The sequence below is a fragment of the Monodelphis domestica genome, chromosome 5 (genome assembly GCF_027887165.1).
Source record: "Monodelphis domestica isolate mMonDom1 chromosome 5, mMonDom1.pri, whole genome shotgun sequence".
Lineage (NCBI taxonomy): Eukaryota > Metazoa > Chordata > Mammalia > Didelphimorphia > Didelphidae > Monodelphis > Monodelphis domestica.
Genome location: NC_077231.1, coordinates 90467513 through 90484988, shown reverse-complemented (window position 1 = coordinate 90484988; position 17476 = coordinate 90467513). Strand labels below are relative to the sequence as shown.

Genomic DNA, 17476 nt, shown 5'->3' with positions numbered 1-17476 from the left:
GCAAAAACTGAGGCTTAGAGACATTGAGCAACTTATCCAAGTTAATAAACTAATAGTGGAATTAATAAACTGTAGTGGAAGTTCTAGGTCTGAAAACCAAGTCTCTCAGTTCCAAGGTCAATGCTTTTCCTACTATATAACTCTATAGGGTATAATTCATCTAGACAAAGATGCTTTTTACTTTTGGTGTAACCCTGGTAAGTAAGTTATCTGTGATTCAAAAATGATATGAATTTGTTATGTTGAAAAATGTCTAGTTCCAAAGGTAGGATCATAGGATTTTAAGTTAGATTGAACCTTAGAAATAAGCTTAGAAATAAGGCTTCTTGACTTGAAGTCCATGGATCTTCAAGGGATCCCTAGATAGATTTCAGCAGTTTCATGAACTTGAATTTGGATAGGAAAGCTGTATCTTTATTTCAGTATAATTGATTTCCTTTGTAACCCTCTGTATTTTATTATGTGCATTTAAAATATTATTTTGAGAAGCAATCTATAGATTTCACCAGATGGCCAAAGGAGTTCATTATACAAAAAGGATTAAGAGTCCTTGATTCTAGTTTAACATTCTCAATTTTGTCCATAATCAAGATCTTTACAGACATGCCCAAAGCCACACAGGTAGTAAGAGATCCACTTCTGACAAGCATTGCATAAGTCGAAAGATCATGGATGAATTGTTGTCTTGAGGAGCAATGAAATGAGTATTTACACTGGTGATGCAACATAACCATTAATGTCCAAATTGAGGTCAAGATAGCAAAATGCTAGACTGTCTCTTTTTTAGAGAGAAGGGCTAGTGGCCTTGCCTCTCAGAGACGGAGTTGAGGAGTCCATGCAAAGACCATAGGAAATGAGATCCCGGAGACTTGAGTTCTAATTCTGTTTTACAATAACACAACCATGGCCAAATCACTCCACATCTCTGGGCCTTAGTTTTCTCATAAAATGAGCAAGTTGAACTAAATCAGCTCTAAAGGCACTAACATTGTATGATACTGGAATACAAAACACATCAATGATACCAGTCCATAAGATTACTGTTTCATTTCTTTTTTCCTATAGCTTATATTTATTTATTTTTAGTTTTAATAACAAATTTCCACATGAGTTTTCCAAAGTTATATAATCCATATAAATCCAATTACCTCCCTCTTCCTTCCCTCTTCACTCCTGGAGCTAGCAAACAATTCAATCTGGGTTGTACATGTATTATCACACAAAATATGTTTTCATATTATTCATATTGGTAAGTGAAAAATCTTACAGAGTCAAAACTCAAAACATATACCCAAATAAACAAGTGATAAACCATAGCTTCCATCTGCATTCTTACTCCAACAGTTCTTTCTCTGGAGGTGGATAGAATTGTTTTTCATAGTTTCTCTTACTGTTTTGTTTCTATAAAATCTTTATAGCATTTAGATTCAGATTCTGGTTCTACTACTTATTATCTATGAGTTGTCTTACTGTCTATTAACACATCAAGGGCATCCCAGATGAAAACTGGACTTTCTACCACAAACTTCTTTATGGTGATGTAATTAGCCAAGAAGAGTGATTTCTTTTATAGTAGTCAAGATTCCATTTACATGGGAAGAGGTTGTTTCCTTGGCAGACCAAAAGAGGGAGACATTATCAATCTCAAATATTTCCTCGTCCAATGCTTAGCTAAATAGAACAACTTACTGGCCAGGGCTAGAGTGGTTTTATTGGTATAGTACAGAGCAATTCATTGCAAGACATTTTGTAGGAAAAACAAGAACATTTTGGGTGTTTCCATTATCCAAAGGAAAGTTAATAATTGCTAGTAATACCTGTCCATATTCTCTACAGGTAGTCTAATATCACTACTCTATCTATGAACAATGGACTCAAGTTACATATCTCCTGAAGTGAGAGAACCAAGCCATGAATTTGTACCAATAGAAAAATGAAATTTATCTGCACAAAATTTAAAGACAAACAAAATAATAATAGCAAGAGCAACAAAACTCCTAAGAGCTTTGCTGCTGTCTAGTATTATCTTAAATAAAATCTGTTTAAGGCTATATCTGCAAATCACCAGTCAATATACTTCTATAATTTCTTAAATGTAGTGTGATCTCATCACTAACATGGTATCAGTATCAATTCATCCATGCCTTTACCTCCTGTTCAATTATTGTTTATACTTTCACATAGATTGTTAACAGAAGGTTCATCCATCATGACCAAAAGCTTTCCTCTAGGCATTTTATGAATGTGGAAGGGGTACGGGGTATTCAGAGAGCACCAGTACGTCTGGTATAATGGCTTGACATGACCTTTTCAGCACTGCTTTTGCACCTTTGGTGTCTACTTTTCATCCAACTCTCATCTGTGGCTCCAAGAAGCTTTGTATGCGTGGCAGCCACACATGGTAAACTGTCTTGGCAGATGGGCTAAATAGGGTAACCTAGCTAGAGGGTAACCAACAGGCTTCACACTTGTTAATGAGTTAGGTGGATGTCTTCCCCAAGCATGTGAAGATTTACCCCAGGGGAATGGGTGAATGGGAACAATTTGTTTCAGGGGTCATGAAGGTGGCTGAAACAAGGCAGGTGAAGAGCTTGGCATTCAGTTAGACATCAAAGATGCCAAAGTCATCCACTGCTTCCCAAACTATTGTCAGTTGTCCTGGCTTTTATCTTGCCACTGGATAATTGTGGAAGAGTGAGACTGATGATTTTGTTCAACTCTGCCTCACTTAAATCCAGTTCCTGAGCAAGTCATCTCCAGTGATATCTTTGGTCCTTTTTGAAATGAAGGATGAACAAGAACATTCTATGGTTATGAGTGAATCACTAAAACATCAGTTTTAGACTCTAGAATTTAGTAAGGACAATGAAAATTTTGAAAATAGCAAGAGGAAGGTAATCTGAATGGTCTTATGACCAGAGGATCCTAGATCTAAAGTTGGACAAGAACTTAGGGAGCAGCTGCCCCTTCATTTTGTAGATGAGGGAATTTCAGTTTGTACTAAATGGGGATCAACTGAAACAACAGTATGTATTTATCTGGGAGAAAGGAAGCCCAGTGGTGGACAGGGAGGTGAAATATGATAGCTATCTCCAAATAATTGAGCATGTTCCATAAAAGAGTAGTTAGATTTGTTCTGTTTGCTCACACCTAGCAGATTGGCTAACATGACAGTTATGGAAAGTAATGAATGCTGGAGGGGATGTGGCAATGTAGGGACATTAATTCATTGCTGGTGGAGTTGTGAACTGATCCAACCATTTTGGAGGGCAATTTGGAACTATGCACAAAGGGCGATAAAAGAATGTCTACCCTTTGATCCAGCCATAGCACTGCTGGGTCTGTACCCCAAAGAGATAATGGACAAAAAGACTTGTACAAAAATATTCATAGCTGCGCTCTTTGTGGTGGCCAAAAATTGGAAAACGAGGGGATGCCCATCAATTGAGGAATGGCTGAACACATTGTGGTATATGTTGGTGATGGAATACTATTGTGCAAAAAGGAATAATAAAGTGGAGGAATTCCATGGAGACTGGAATGACCTCCAGGAAGTGAGGCAGAGCGAGAGGAGCAGAACCAGGAGAACATTGTATACAGAGACAAACACACTGTGGTATAATCGAACGTAATGGACTTCTCCATTAGTGGCAGTGTAATGTCCCTGAACAATCTGCAGGGATCTAGGAGAAAAAAACACTATCCATAAGCAGAGGACAAACTGAGGGAGTAGAAACACTGAGGAAAAGCAACTGCCTGACTACAATGGCTGAGGGGACATGACAGAGGAGAGACTCTAAACGAACACTCTAATGCAAATACTAACAACATGGCAATGGGTTCGAATCAAAAACACATGTGATACCCAGTGGAATCATGCGTTGGCTACGGGGGGTGGGAGGGAGGAAAAGAAAATGATCTTTGTCTTTAATGAATAATGTATGGAAATGATCAAATAAAATACTATAAAATTAAAAAAAGAAATTAAAAAAAAAAGAAAAAAAAGATTTGTTCTGTTTGGCCTCAGAAGACAATACTAGGAATGATGAATGGAAGAAAAGACAAAGTTTAACTAAATATTGGAAAAAACTTTAAAAATAGCAAGAGCTGCCCAAAAGTTCAATAAGTTGCCCTGAAATATGATGGGTTATCCTTTATCAAAGATCTATAAGCAAAGGTTGAATCACTACTTATTGTATACGTTGTAGAAAGGATTCTTATTCCATTGCAGTTGGTCTAGATGGCTACTGACTGTCAAGTAAGACATTTCTAAAGATCTCTGGATCTGGAGTATTGGTAATGCCTTTGGTTCTAGAATTCAAGAGCAATAGCAAATTTCATTTTTTATTATTTTATAGATAATCGGCTTCAAACAATGCCTTCTAGCTCTGAAAATCCCATAACTATGATTGTCTGTCTAGTTATTCATGCTGCATGACCAATTCATCTCCTTTCCCAATTTTACACTTCCTCAAATATATCCTCTAAGCCACTTATTGAATATATGTCACTATTGTAAATATTATTACCTTGCAAAAATCATGGACCTTGCACTCCATGTATTTCTCCATTGCCCTTTGCATCATGGAGATAGAGTGATTTCTTAGAAAAATTTGGTAGTTTGAAATTCCCAGATGCAAAACATTGCCTTCACGCCTTCCACCAGTTAATGAAAACTTATGCTTGGTGTGTTACGTAATTGATATCTTTTCAGTCAAAGTAGTCAATTCCATATTTATCCTACATAGACATAGCCTTAGTATAATGGGAAGCAGAGTTATGTTAGTGGAAAGTGAATTGGATTTGAAATTAGAGGACTTGGGTCCAAATACTAACTTTTCTATTTACTATCTAGGAGAGTTTGAGTAATTTTTCTCCCTTGTCTGAATTTCATTTTTCTCCACTGTAAAATAAAGGTGATTCCCAACATATAGTATAGCTTTAAATTCTAGGATTTTTAAAATATATCTCTTAATTGGCCCTTAAGCTATTTTAACGTGCTTTAATCTGGAACTGGGAAGGACCCAGGGGCTCCTGGCTTTCCATGAGAGTGAACAATCAACAAAAAAGCATTTGTTAAAAACATTTGATGTGTGTGAGGCAGGCATTGTGATAGGTGCTGGAGATACAAAGATCAAAATGAAACAGTTCCTTCCCTCAAGGAGCTTACTGTCTATTGAAGCAGATTATCTATGTCGTTGTATCATTTCAGTTGTGACTGCCTCTTTGTAACCCCATTTGGGGTTTTCTAAGATACTAGAGTGATTTGCCATTCCCTGTCCAGTTTATTTTATGGATGAGGAAACTGAGGCAAACAGGGCCAAGCGACTTGCCCAGGGTGACATAGCTAGAAAGTGTCTGAGGCTCAGTTTGAACTCAGAAAGATGAATCTTCCTGATTCTAAGTCCAGTGTTCTATCCACTGTACCATCTAGTTGCCCTAGTAAGATCATCCATAGAGTTATCAAAAATTAAATTTGCTACTGCTGCTGACTGCCAGAGACAAAGCCAGAATCATTACTATAAATTCAGTTCTTTAGAGATGTCTTGTCAAAAAAGAAAACAAAACAGTGACTTAAAGTTTCTTAGCTTATAGGGCTCATATATATTTTAATCCTTCCCTTCCCCCGTTATATCAATATTGTGTACTGGTTCCAAGGCAGAAGAGCAGTAAGTGCTAGACAATGGGGGTTAAGTGACTTGCCCAGGGTCACACAGCTAGGAAGTGTCTGAGGTCATATTTGAACCCAGGACTTCCTCTAGGCCTAATCCTCAATCCATTTAGCTATCCCCTTAATATACTTCTATAAAGGAAAGCATCCCTTGTTGTAAAATCAGTTGTCATTTTTTTTTGAAAATGGCTGCCCTAATAGATTTTTCTTTCTCTATAGGGCTACACTGATCTGCAATATAGGAGACGGCGTGCTGACATCATGGAACTGGCTTTCAAGTACAGAGAGTAAGGCACCTTCAACTCTATATATGAAACCATGTTTAGAGAAGTTTGCTAATCAATACTGCTAAGAAATTTCCAGCATTAAGTGAAAAATGAGTCAGATAGAAAATAATTTGCTCCTAGGTTTGGTAAGCAAGCATGGAAAAGTTCCTTCTAAATTAAGGGCAGTGGCTACTGGAAATTTTCATGCCAAGTAATCTCAAAGCTCTTTCTGAAGAATAAACTCTCCCAGTGTGGGAAAAGTACTATAGGACTAAGGGAAGGATGAAAGTAAAAGCAAGAAGTTGAATTTTAAAATTATAAAAGAAAGATGCATTTTTGAATTTTAAGATGAATTTCTATTTGTTTGAGTTGCTTTAAGGAATTTTGTTTGTTCTTACATTTAAACAGCTTTAAATTCTAGCTGATAGTTCAGCAGATGATCTTTTTTTTTTTAATTGGTTTGGGATAAGTATTCAAATTTCTAATCTGGCAGATTCACATTATTAATGATCTTTCTCTGTTTCCATCTGGTGGCCTGATAATGAAACTGCAAGAAAAGTTCCCAAATGGTAAAAATAAACAATATTAACAAATTCTCAAATCCCTAATAATTGGAAAAATACAGATTAAAGCAACTCTGCAGTTTCACTTTATACCCATCAGATTGGAAAATTTTATAAAAAGTTTAAATGTCATCTGGAGGGATTGAGGGAAAGAAGGTGCAATAATAAACTGTTGGAGCTCTGAATTGGTCCAGCCATTATGAAAAGCAACTTAGACTGATACCTCCAAAGTTACTAAGTTGTGCATAATGCTTGATTCAGTGATTTCACTGCTATATCTATTCACCCAAAGATATCAAAAAAAGGAAAAAAAGGACTCACATAGAGATATAGTTATATAAACATTTGTAGCAGCTCTTTGTGTTGTGAGAATTTATATTTTTGTATACTGTATTATATATATTATGGAGAATTACAGTGTATTTCTGTGTCTGGGATCTGGGTCAGAGATATCTTCTACTCTGATACTTTTTGCATTTTCTTTGTCCTTGGGAATCTCAAAGAATATCTTCCTTTTTAACAGAATTTGGTTAATAAAGAAAGGAGATAAAGGTTTTTCTGCTTACCTGCAAAACTTCACTTGTCAATTTGGGGAAGGGCTAAGGGTCTGATGGACCACATCTTAATCAGATATCACCATTTAAAGATGTCTAGGGATGGCCAAGGGAAGGGCTGAATAATGACCTCCTAAAACAATCTATTTATTAGGTGACGACCCAGTTCAGGTCATCCCTGGTCATAAGAGATGACTATGGAGACCTATATCACTTTGGCAATTATGATGGTTGCATAACCAATAAAGCTGATATCATCAATAAGCGTATATTCTTATCTCAAAATCAGTCTCCTGAGATAATTTTAATTGTAGCAATGTGCATGTATGTAGTGGCAAAGAACTATTAACAAAGAGAATGTCCATAAATTGGGGAATGTGTAGATGAATTCTGTTATACTAATGTAGTGCAATACAATATTGCTCTAAGAAAGGTTGGAGATCATTGCTTAAGAGAAACTTGAGAAGATGTGTGTGAACTAATGCAGAATACAATGAGCAGAACCAAGAAAGCAATATGTACAATAATAGCACCATTGTCATAACAGTTTTGAAAGATCTTGAAGAATTCAGATTCATCCAATGGCCAAACATGATTCCAGAGAAAGGAGAAGGGCATAATCACTTATGAGTATCTACTAAGCACCAGGCATTATGCTAAGCACTTTACATTTAATCAAAGGATTAATAAGGAAATACTCCCTGTCAAGAGGTAATGGATTGAAGATGCAAACTGAGACAGGTTTTTTTAAATGATCAATGTGAGCATTTGTTTTGCTTGATTATGAATATGTGTTATGGTTTTGCCATTTCTTTCTTTTGTTAATTAGGGAAAGAATTAACCCTGTGAGTTTTAAAACTTCAAAGCTCTATCATGGATGTCACAGCTTCTGAAAGACTTGCAAAAGCTGGCAACTCCAGTGACCTTTGAACTTTATAGATATAAAATCTCAGCTCTAATGAATTGGATGATGTAGTAATTTAAAACAAAAATAGGAATTTCTTTAAGGAACTTCTTTGTCTTTTGTTTCCTAAGTGGAGACCCATTGCCAAAAGTTGAGTATACACCCCAAGAAGTTTCTACCTGGTAAGAGAACCATTATATTTTTACTATTTTACTATAAATTCTCGCATAAATTTTCTCAAAAAATATCCCTTCCTACAGATAAAGGGCCCTTTGGGATTTGTATTGTTCTATTTTGTTGTTTTGACAGTTTTAAGAGATGAAGGAAAGAAATATACTAGGAGAGAAATAAGGAAGAAGGGGAAACTAATAGTTTGTTTAAATGAGATTACAGAAGAAGATAGAAACAGGGTAGAGGGAGGGTCAGACCCAAGTTTCATCTGAACTGGAAATGGTGTTGAGCCAGAAAAATGTAATTTTTCATAGAAATACATAAAACTCAAGAAAGAAGCCAAGAATATAAGCCTTTTTCTTCAAAAAATTCTTTATTAGAAAGGGTGATGGAGTTGGGTGGTGAGGAAGGTACAGGTGAAAGTTTAAGTGGTGTAAAAATTTTTAAACAATTTAACTAGAATAAGGGAGATCTTTTTAAAAAATGGAAACAAAGCAGATAAATAGATCAGTGGAACAGACTAGACAAGGAAGAAAAAAAAATCCCTTCCTAAGAGGTGGAGAAATGTTTTCTATTATTGATTTTCAAAATGAGAAACTGTGGTATGATAGAAATAATACTAGATCATGAATTTGAATATTGGAGTTTGAATCCTACTTCTGATATTTATTAGTTCTGTGATTTTGGGTACATTGGGAACAGCCTAACTTGGTGGATAGAGCACTGGATTTGGAATCAGAAAGTTGGATTCAAATCCTGCCTCTGACACTAGATATGTATATCCCTGGACAAGATGTTTAACCTTTCTCAGCCTCAGTTTTCTCATGTGTAAAATAAAATAATAATGGTACACATCTTACAGGGATGTTATAAGGATCAAAATGAGATAACACATCTAAAGTACTTTGCAAATCTTAAAATGTCATATAAATGCTAACTATTATTAAAGCTACCATCACTTATATTAGAGTTGTATGATCTTAGACAAGTCCTATAACCTTTCTAAATCTCAAACAACCCTCTAAGACTGTAAATTATAGAGAAGGTACAATTTATATGAGTGAAGGAAATTGCCCATCAATAAAATCATAGGCTTATTTCTGTGCCCTTAAACAAAGCACCTCTTGTCTTCCCTTTCTTCACCTAAAGGTGAAATGAGGAAAGGCGAACCAGGTGACTCCCAAATTCTCTTTTAGTTCTTATGAATGTGAAAAAGCACCATACCCTTCTATGTTGACTAACAGAAAATAAGATTTCCTGTCTTTGTACCTTTGAATTGCCCATCCTTCATGCCTGGAATGCATTCTCTCTTCTCTTCTGCCTTAATGACTAATACTTCATTCAAGCACTACCTTCTGTATTGAGTGTTCTTAATCTGATGTTCATAAACCACCTTTTAGTTCAGACAAACAAATTAGGTGGATGGTGTTTTTTTAAACCCTTACTTTCTGTCCTAGTAACAACTCTAAGACAGAAGGGCAAGAGATAGTCAAACAGGGTTAAATGACTTGCATAGGTCCACACAACCAGGAAGTGTCTGAGGCCAGATTTGAAAACAGATTCTTCTGATTGCAGGTCTGGTACTCTATCCATTGTGCAACCTAGCTGCTCTGGCTGATTGTTTTTTCTTTTCTTTTTTCTTTTTCTTTAACCCTTACTTTACATCAGAGAATCAATACTATGTATTAGTTCTAAGGCAGAAGAGTGGTAAGGTCTAGGCAGTGTGGGTTAAGTGGCTTGTCCAGGGTCACATAGCTAAGATGTATCTGAGGTCAGATTTAAACCCAGGTCCTCTAGCTCCAGGTCTGGCCCTCTATCCACTATGCCATCTAGCTGCCCTGGTTGATTGTATTTTCAATAAATTGAAGCTAGTTGCTTTGACATCAAGTCAAATGGCCAGTTTGAGTGGAGTTTTTTCTCCTTTTAGGAAATTTCTGAGTTTATAGACATGAGCACAGAATTTGGAATTATAGAATGAAATATTTAAAACTATAAGGGACCTGAGAGTCAATTCAGTCCAGACCCTTCATTTTATAGATGAGGTAAGTAAGGCACAAAGAGATTAAGTGACTGAGGGATACAGTGTGAAACAGAATCTGAAGTCAGGTTTTCCTGATCCCAAGTCCTACAATATTGTCCCAAACGTCCCATGATTTGAACAAAGATCCATCATTTCTATAGGGGTTTTATGGTTTACAACACATTTTCCTTACAACAATTCTTTGAAATGAGTAATGGATAACTTGGTGGATAAAAAGTTGGTCTTTGGGTTCAAATCCCACTTGAGTCACTTAATGCTGTGTGACCTCAGGACTCAGTTTTCTCATCTACAAATTGAAAAGGCTTGGAATAGAAGGCTTCTCAGATTCTTGTCAGCTCTCAGTCTATGAACCTGTGATCTACTTCCATATTGATCTCAGGATTCCAAAATCCTTTGCAGGAAACAAGGGAAGAGCTACGATCAAGCAATATTAAAATTGGAGACAATGAGGTCCCACACTTGGGGTGAGGTAAAGAACTGGACTCAGAAATTTGGATCCTAGGTCTAAGATCCCTCTTAAGTGACCATCTCATGCTCTAATCATGTAATATTAGAAGCAACATTGGACTGTATATCAGAGAAGCTCCAGGTCAAATTTTAATCTCTTCTACTTATCAATTTTGTGAACACAAGTAACTCACATGGTCTGGAAGCTTCTTGAGGATAAGGACTGTCTTTTCCCGTTCTTTGTATTCTCATTGCTTAACATAATGCCTAGCACATAGTAGGTGCTTAATAAATGCTTATCAACTACCAATAGCCAGTCTTTCTGTACTGTTCTCCCATTTTAAAAATGGATATTGTAATATTTTTTTTATATTTTATTTTTTAATTTATGAGACTACACCTATGGTTTCAGTGATGAGAATTGGTAGTTAGTCTGCAACTTGTATCTTTAGAGAAATAGTCCCTTTTAATAGTTTTCAAAGTCCTTGAGAGTTCCCAGGAATGATTTGAGGGGGTAAAGGCTATAAATTGTATAATTGTACCCCTTAAATTATAAATGATTACAAAATATTACAAGTGTATATGAAATGGCCCCAGGGGTTCAAAATATTTTTGGTCACTGTTGAAAGGGGTTAACGAACCAAAAAAATCCTCCCAAAACTGTTGGGAGTCTCTGTCTTATAGACATGCCTATAGGATTCAAAGGTTAAGTACCTTGTACATGGTTACAATCCAATGTATGTCAGAGATAGGACTTGAACTCAAGTCTTCTTGATTCACAGGTCAGATCTACCAGGTGTATTGCTTCTCCATTGCTATCCTATATTCTACTATTTTCATTACCTATTTCAAGGGGTTGTTGTGAGGAAAATGCATTATAGCCACAAAGTACCATAAAAATATGAGGCATTATTAAAATAGGGGGTGTTTGGGACAATTGATCTCAGCCTCTGCAAAACACTAAGAGAACTATGTGGAATGTAATGTAGAAAATTCATTGGCACCAAAAGGCTAGAGGGCTTACCTGCATGGGCCATTCACTATTACTCTCTCTTGCTTCTCTCCCGCAATGAGCTACTGACCATCCAGACCCAGTCCCCACATGGCCTCTGGAATGGCTTTTCAGAGAGGCAGCTGTCTGTCTTCTCCATACAGCCCAGCCCAGCAGCCCTAGGGACCAATTACATCAATTGTTTCCCCAAATTAGCCCTCAAATTTATGACCATAGTATCCTCTGGCTGTGGTAGAGGGTCATGGACATTACATCAGGGACTGAGATGGCCCCAGTAAACCCCGGGGGTGGGGTTGGGGAACTTTGTAAGCTAGTGTAAATTCCCTCCTTGGGCCTTTATGGAAAGACCTTGGACTCTTCTGTCTTGCATTGCAACATTCCCATAAAAAGGAATTTTAAAAAAAAGCAATGAAGAACAGAACAATTGGCTTCCAAAACAACCCCAAGGCTGGGACTATTTGAGTTCATCCCTAATGAGTCAACAAGTAAATAACATTAAGCACCAATGGTGGAGGAGGGAGCACCACCAATAGGGTTGACTCCCATAGGAAAAGGGGACTCCAGTGCTGGGTCTTGGGTCTACTTTATATTTTAGAGGTCACATGGTATAGAAGAAAAGTTTTTCATTCCTAGGTCAGGAGATCTGAGTTCTGGTCCAAGATCTGGTCTTATGACTTCCTCTCGGTTGGTCTCAATTTTCCCGAATGAAAGGAGTTGAACTAAATACTTTCTGAAGTCCCTCTCAACTAAATCTTGATGGCTTGTTGAATCAAAAACTCTGATACAGAGCTGAAATGGAACCTTGAAGTCATCACATTGAACCCCCTCATTTTTCCAGTAAGAAGATAGACCCATAGAGGTTTAACAACTTGTAGGCCAGAAGTAGCAGAGATGATATTTGAAGCTTGGTTTTCTGATTCAAGATCTAGGTCTTCTTCCACTGTATCATGAGCTCGATATCTTGTCCTCAAGCCAATCAGAGCCCCATTTGTGAGAGAAAATAGTACATTAGAGAAATAATACTTTGTTATTTAATATTCAAGTCTACTTGAATTTGTGCTTTGATAGTATCAAACATTTAGAGCTAAAAGGGATAATTAAGACCAACTTCTTCATTTTACCAGTAAAGAAACAAGCATAGATAGGTAAGTGACTTCAGATACTCAGAACTCATAAATGTTTGCAGCAAGATTTGAACTTGGGTCCTCCTGATTCCAAACAAAGACTTCTGGGCTACCACTGTAACACCTAGCATACTGTGGCACCTGTCATGTGGGGCACTCCCAGTATGAAAAGTCTTTCTGGGTATAATCAGCAATTTGTCTATAGCTCCAATTGTTTTTTTTCCCCTGAGGGGTTTAGTGACTTGCCAAAATTATACAACTAATATGGGTGCAGAGACAAGATTTGAACTCAGATCTTCTTGAATCTAAGATCCTCAATTCTATGCTGCCTCTCAGTATATTAGTTACACAGTGTGGACCAGCTGGCTTTCATCTATCCCAGGGGCAATGGAAGTGACCCTAACTCTTACATAATGGTTGGTTCAACACAGTTTGTTTTTCATAATCTTTAAAGCTGGGAGGAACTTGAAAGGTCATTTCCTTAAAACCCCTAATTGTACAGCTAGGAAACTGGGCTTTCAGTGAAATCAGTATCCCAAGGTTATCCCGGTGATAAGGAGAGAGCCCAGGAACACAAGTCAGAGCTTCTGGTGCCTGGTGCAAGGCTATTTCAGGACTGCTTTCCCATATTCCTTTTGTGTCCTTTTCTCTAGACCATGGTACAAACCAAGAAATTAAGTGGGGCTCCTCCCAAGTAAACTACAGCCTGATGGAGGGTACAGGAGCCGTGGCTACACATAGTCTACTTGGCTTCCTTGCTCATCTGAGTTTGACTAGCATGGCTTAAGAGTTCTCAGGCATAGCTCAACCTGAGGAATTCAAGAAAATAGCATTTCCCCCCAACCAACCCTACTACCTCCTGGCTTGTTGTTTTTCCTTTTCCTGTATATGTCTACCCAGGTCCAAAGAACAGGAATGTGTATCCTTCAGCTTAGCAAAGGGCATTGTCCATCCTTGATCACTGCTATTGGAGCACAGAGGCTCCAGGGCAAACAGAGGACCCTCCCCTGGGATATTCAGTCCACTGCTAATGAATCCTTACCTTTGAGCTGACTATCAAAACCAAAAGGAAAAACATGGTTGGAACATTTGCCCAAAGATTTCTAGGCTGAAATGAGACTGGAAAGGTCAATGGAATTTGTCCATCTAGGCTTTTCCTAATTGTCCCATGGGTGAATGCCAGCCTCCTCCACACATGGATTAGTCTGTTAACCATAGACTGACTCAGTTTCTTTTCCCTTTTTTGGTGGGGGAGTAACAAAAGAAATATGTAGGATGGAAAGATAGTCATTCCCCAACACTGGCCATCTCCTCCTTAGCAACAATAGCTGTAGAAGAGGGAAAAATACACCAGCAAAACAAGCAGAAGGTCATTTTCTCCAGCCATTTCCAAGAGTGATCTCAATTTTTTCATAAAACAATGTTTATAAATTAGTTAGAACCCCAGAGCCATGCATGAAGAGGGATAGCCATTTTTACAAGGCTTCTTGCCATTTCATTATTGTCTGTTTCCTTTGAATTAGAGAAACACGGTGTGTGTAGAGGGAGCTTTCCAAAAGCAGCTGTGTGTTCGCTCAAGACTCTACAGCCAGATGCCCTTGAGTGGAAAGGAATTCTAGGTTTCTCCAGCTTCGAGAATGTCATTCTGGGTGGGCATGGACTGCTGGCTGCAGCCAGGGGCAACTTGAGGCGAAATTGTAAAACTCAAAAATTTTCTCCATTCTGCTTTTTATTCTATGGCTCTTTTCCCCACACCCTTCTCTCCCAGGGTGCCTGGGACCTCTCTTGCTGCCCATAGTATGCTCCAAATGAAATTAATCCTCAAAGGATAACAGAATCAGCAAATAGAAAGGATCTTCAAACTCATCTAGTCTGGCATGATCAGATCACAGTTCTAAAGTTTTAAAGTCCTTCAAGTCCAACATCTTCATTTTTACAGATAAGGAAACTGAGTCCCAGAGAAGTTGTTTCTTTCCCAAGGTCATGTGGTTAGTAAAATGTTCAAACTGAAACAGAATTCCAGAATCTCTGCTTTCAAATCCAGCTCCCTATTCATTTGATCTTACTCTAGTATCCTTATGCTTTTGCTGGGATATGTCAATGGACAAGCCAATTCCTCTCCCTAAACCTCAGTTTCCCCAACACTAAAATGATAGGTTTGGAAGAGATCACTTTGAATGTCTCTTCTATCTCTAAACCTGGAAGTTGCTACTATGTGCCAAGTACTGTGTCAGGTGCTAGGCATACAAAGATAAAAATGAACCAGGGTCTATACTCATTTTTCCTGGCTATCCCAGGTCATCTCCTACAGCCACTTCATTTTTATAGAGAAGATTGTTAGTCCAGTCCAGAAGTCACAATAAAAATTAAAGGTAGGGGCAGGTAAGTGGCTCTATGGATAGAGAGCCAGGCCTATAGATGGCAGGTACTGGGTTTAAATTCAGCCTCAGACACTTCCTAACTCTGTGACACTGGGCAAGTCACTTAACCGCCATTGACTTAAAAAAAGTCAAAGGTCATATGTCCATAGCACTGTCTCAAGGTTTATAGAGTGGGCTTTGTATACATGCTCTCATCTGAACTCTCATGAGAGGTAGATTTCTTTTCTACGAATACACTCATTTTTCAATCTTGGCTCCAAAAGAGTAAGTGACTTAACCATAGGTAGGCTATAGGAATCATACTTGGTTTTAAGATTTCCTTTAATTCTATCAGTCTTTCAGTAATATAGTGGGGTAAGATTGACGCTTTTAGTGTCAGGGGATCTGGATTCAAGAATATCCACCTCTGGGACCGCTAGGTGGTTTAGTGGACAGAGCACCAAACCTGGAGAAATGAGGGCAAATTTGGCCTCAGTCACTTACTAGTTGTCACTTAGCTCTCATTGCCTAGCCCTTACCACTCTTCTACCTTGGAACCAATACACAGATTTGATTCCAGGACATAAGGTTAGAGTTTCAAAAAAAGAATATCCCACCTCTTCCACTTATTACTTTTCTGACCTTAGACAAGCTATTCTGATTTTCTAAAACTCAATTTCCTCATCTCTCAAATGAGGTTTGGACTAGCTAGAGAAAAAAACAAACAAACACAACTATGTTACCTATTTCAAAAGGTCCTGTGACCATCACATGTGATAATATGTGGAGATCATTGTCTAAATATTTTTATTGTCATCATCATCATTATTATTAGCTGAAACTCTAGGATGGAACCAGTGATAAGAAACCTGTTTTTTTTTTTTTCAGGAAAGAAATCTACAGGAAACTCCATACTCTCTATCCCAGTTATGCCTGCAAAGAATTCTTGGATGCTTTTCAGCACCTGGAAGAATATTGTGGCTATGCCGAAGACCACATACCTCAACTCCAGGACGTATCCAGATTTTTAAAAGGCAAGTCATTCTTTCCTATACCTCTTGAGACTCTACTACATCTCTGAACACTGCTGCCCCTTGGGAGAGAACATTCCAGTTCAAAGGCACAGAGGAAGGTTGAAGAACCTCAAAGAGAAAGGGAAACGTTGGGGCTGCAATAGGCTTGGAGGTAATTTGCACAAGTTTATATATTTCTGATGTGGAGGAGATAAGGGAAACAGGAAGCAATAGTGACCAGCTGTTCTGTGCTCCCCTTAGTACCCCCTCAACATGTGTGTATCTCTAGAAAGTTTGTTCTCTCCTCCTCTTCTTTTTCCTCTATTTCTCCTCCTTTCATTTTTTCTCTTCTTTCTTCCTCTTCCTCATCTTCTTTCCTTTCCATCTCCTAACATTGAGTTTAAATACTTTCTTATCTGTAAAATGGGGATGATTCCTTCCTTTACTTTTGCTATTCAATATTCACAGATATTACCAAGATTTACAATTTTGATTATTTGTAGAATAGATGGAACCCCTAACATTAGCCCAAATAGTTTTAAGGAGAAGAGGGCACATGGTAGTAAGCCAGTGCTTTGTTTTACCTCAAATTATATTCATAACACAATCAACCCAGTCCATCTAGAATAAGTCCAAATTAGTCATCTACAAATGGGAGAGGTGACATATTTTTGGTCACAGAGGACCAGGGGACATAGGGCAGGGCTGGGTCGGTGAGTCACCACACCTATCCCATGTCAATAAACTGTGGGAGTTCCTGTACCCAAAACAATTTGTGGGACAGGGAAGAATCAGCTTGTTAGACTAAAGCCACAGCAATTTTGTTGTTGTTTAGTCATTTCATGACTGACCCTTTCCCATTTGGATTTCCTTGGCAAAGATACTAGAGTGGTTTGCCATCTATTTCTTCAGTTCATTTTACAGAGGAGAAAACTGAGACAAACAGAGTTAAATGACTTACCCGGGGTCATACAACTAGGAAGTGTCTAAGGATAGATTTGAACTTATGAACAGGTATCTTCCTGATTCTAAGCCCAGGGCTCTATCCACTATGGCAACACCTAACTGCCCTCATGGGAAGTTATGGGAAGGGGATTCCTAAATAAGGATCCAGAGGACAGGGAAGTGGTGGTGGGGAAAATGTAGAGGAGTTTGTATGAAAGAGGCTGACGTATCAAAGGGAGGGTCTGATGAGTATGAGGAGCAGGATGGGATGGAGATGACAAAACAAGTGAAAAAATGTAAGAAAAGGGAATGTCCAAGGGCAAAGCCTGAGGATAATTAGATAGATAGATATGAATATACATATGTAAGGTGACTATAATATATACATGTAGTTATACATGTATA

At 37.9% G+C, this 17476-nt stretch overlaps 1 protein-coding gene across 1 annotated transcript in view; it reads left to right on the top strand.

Annotated features, from left to right (window-relative positions):
* TH (tyrosine hydroxylase) overlaps positions 1–17476 on the top strand; it is a 66892-nt gene that overhangs the window by 4949 nt on the left and 44467 nt on the right. The window contains exons 4-6 of the mRNA XM_056798776.1: positions 5891–5958; positions 8090–8140; positions 16002–16151. Coding sequence (XP_056654754.1) covers positions 5891–5958; positions 8090–8140; positions 16002–16151 — 269 coding nt within the window. The remainder of the gene's footprint in view (positions 1–5890; positions 5959–8089; positions 8141–16001; positions 16152–17476) is intronic.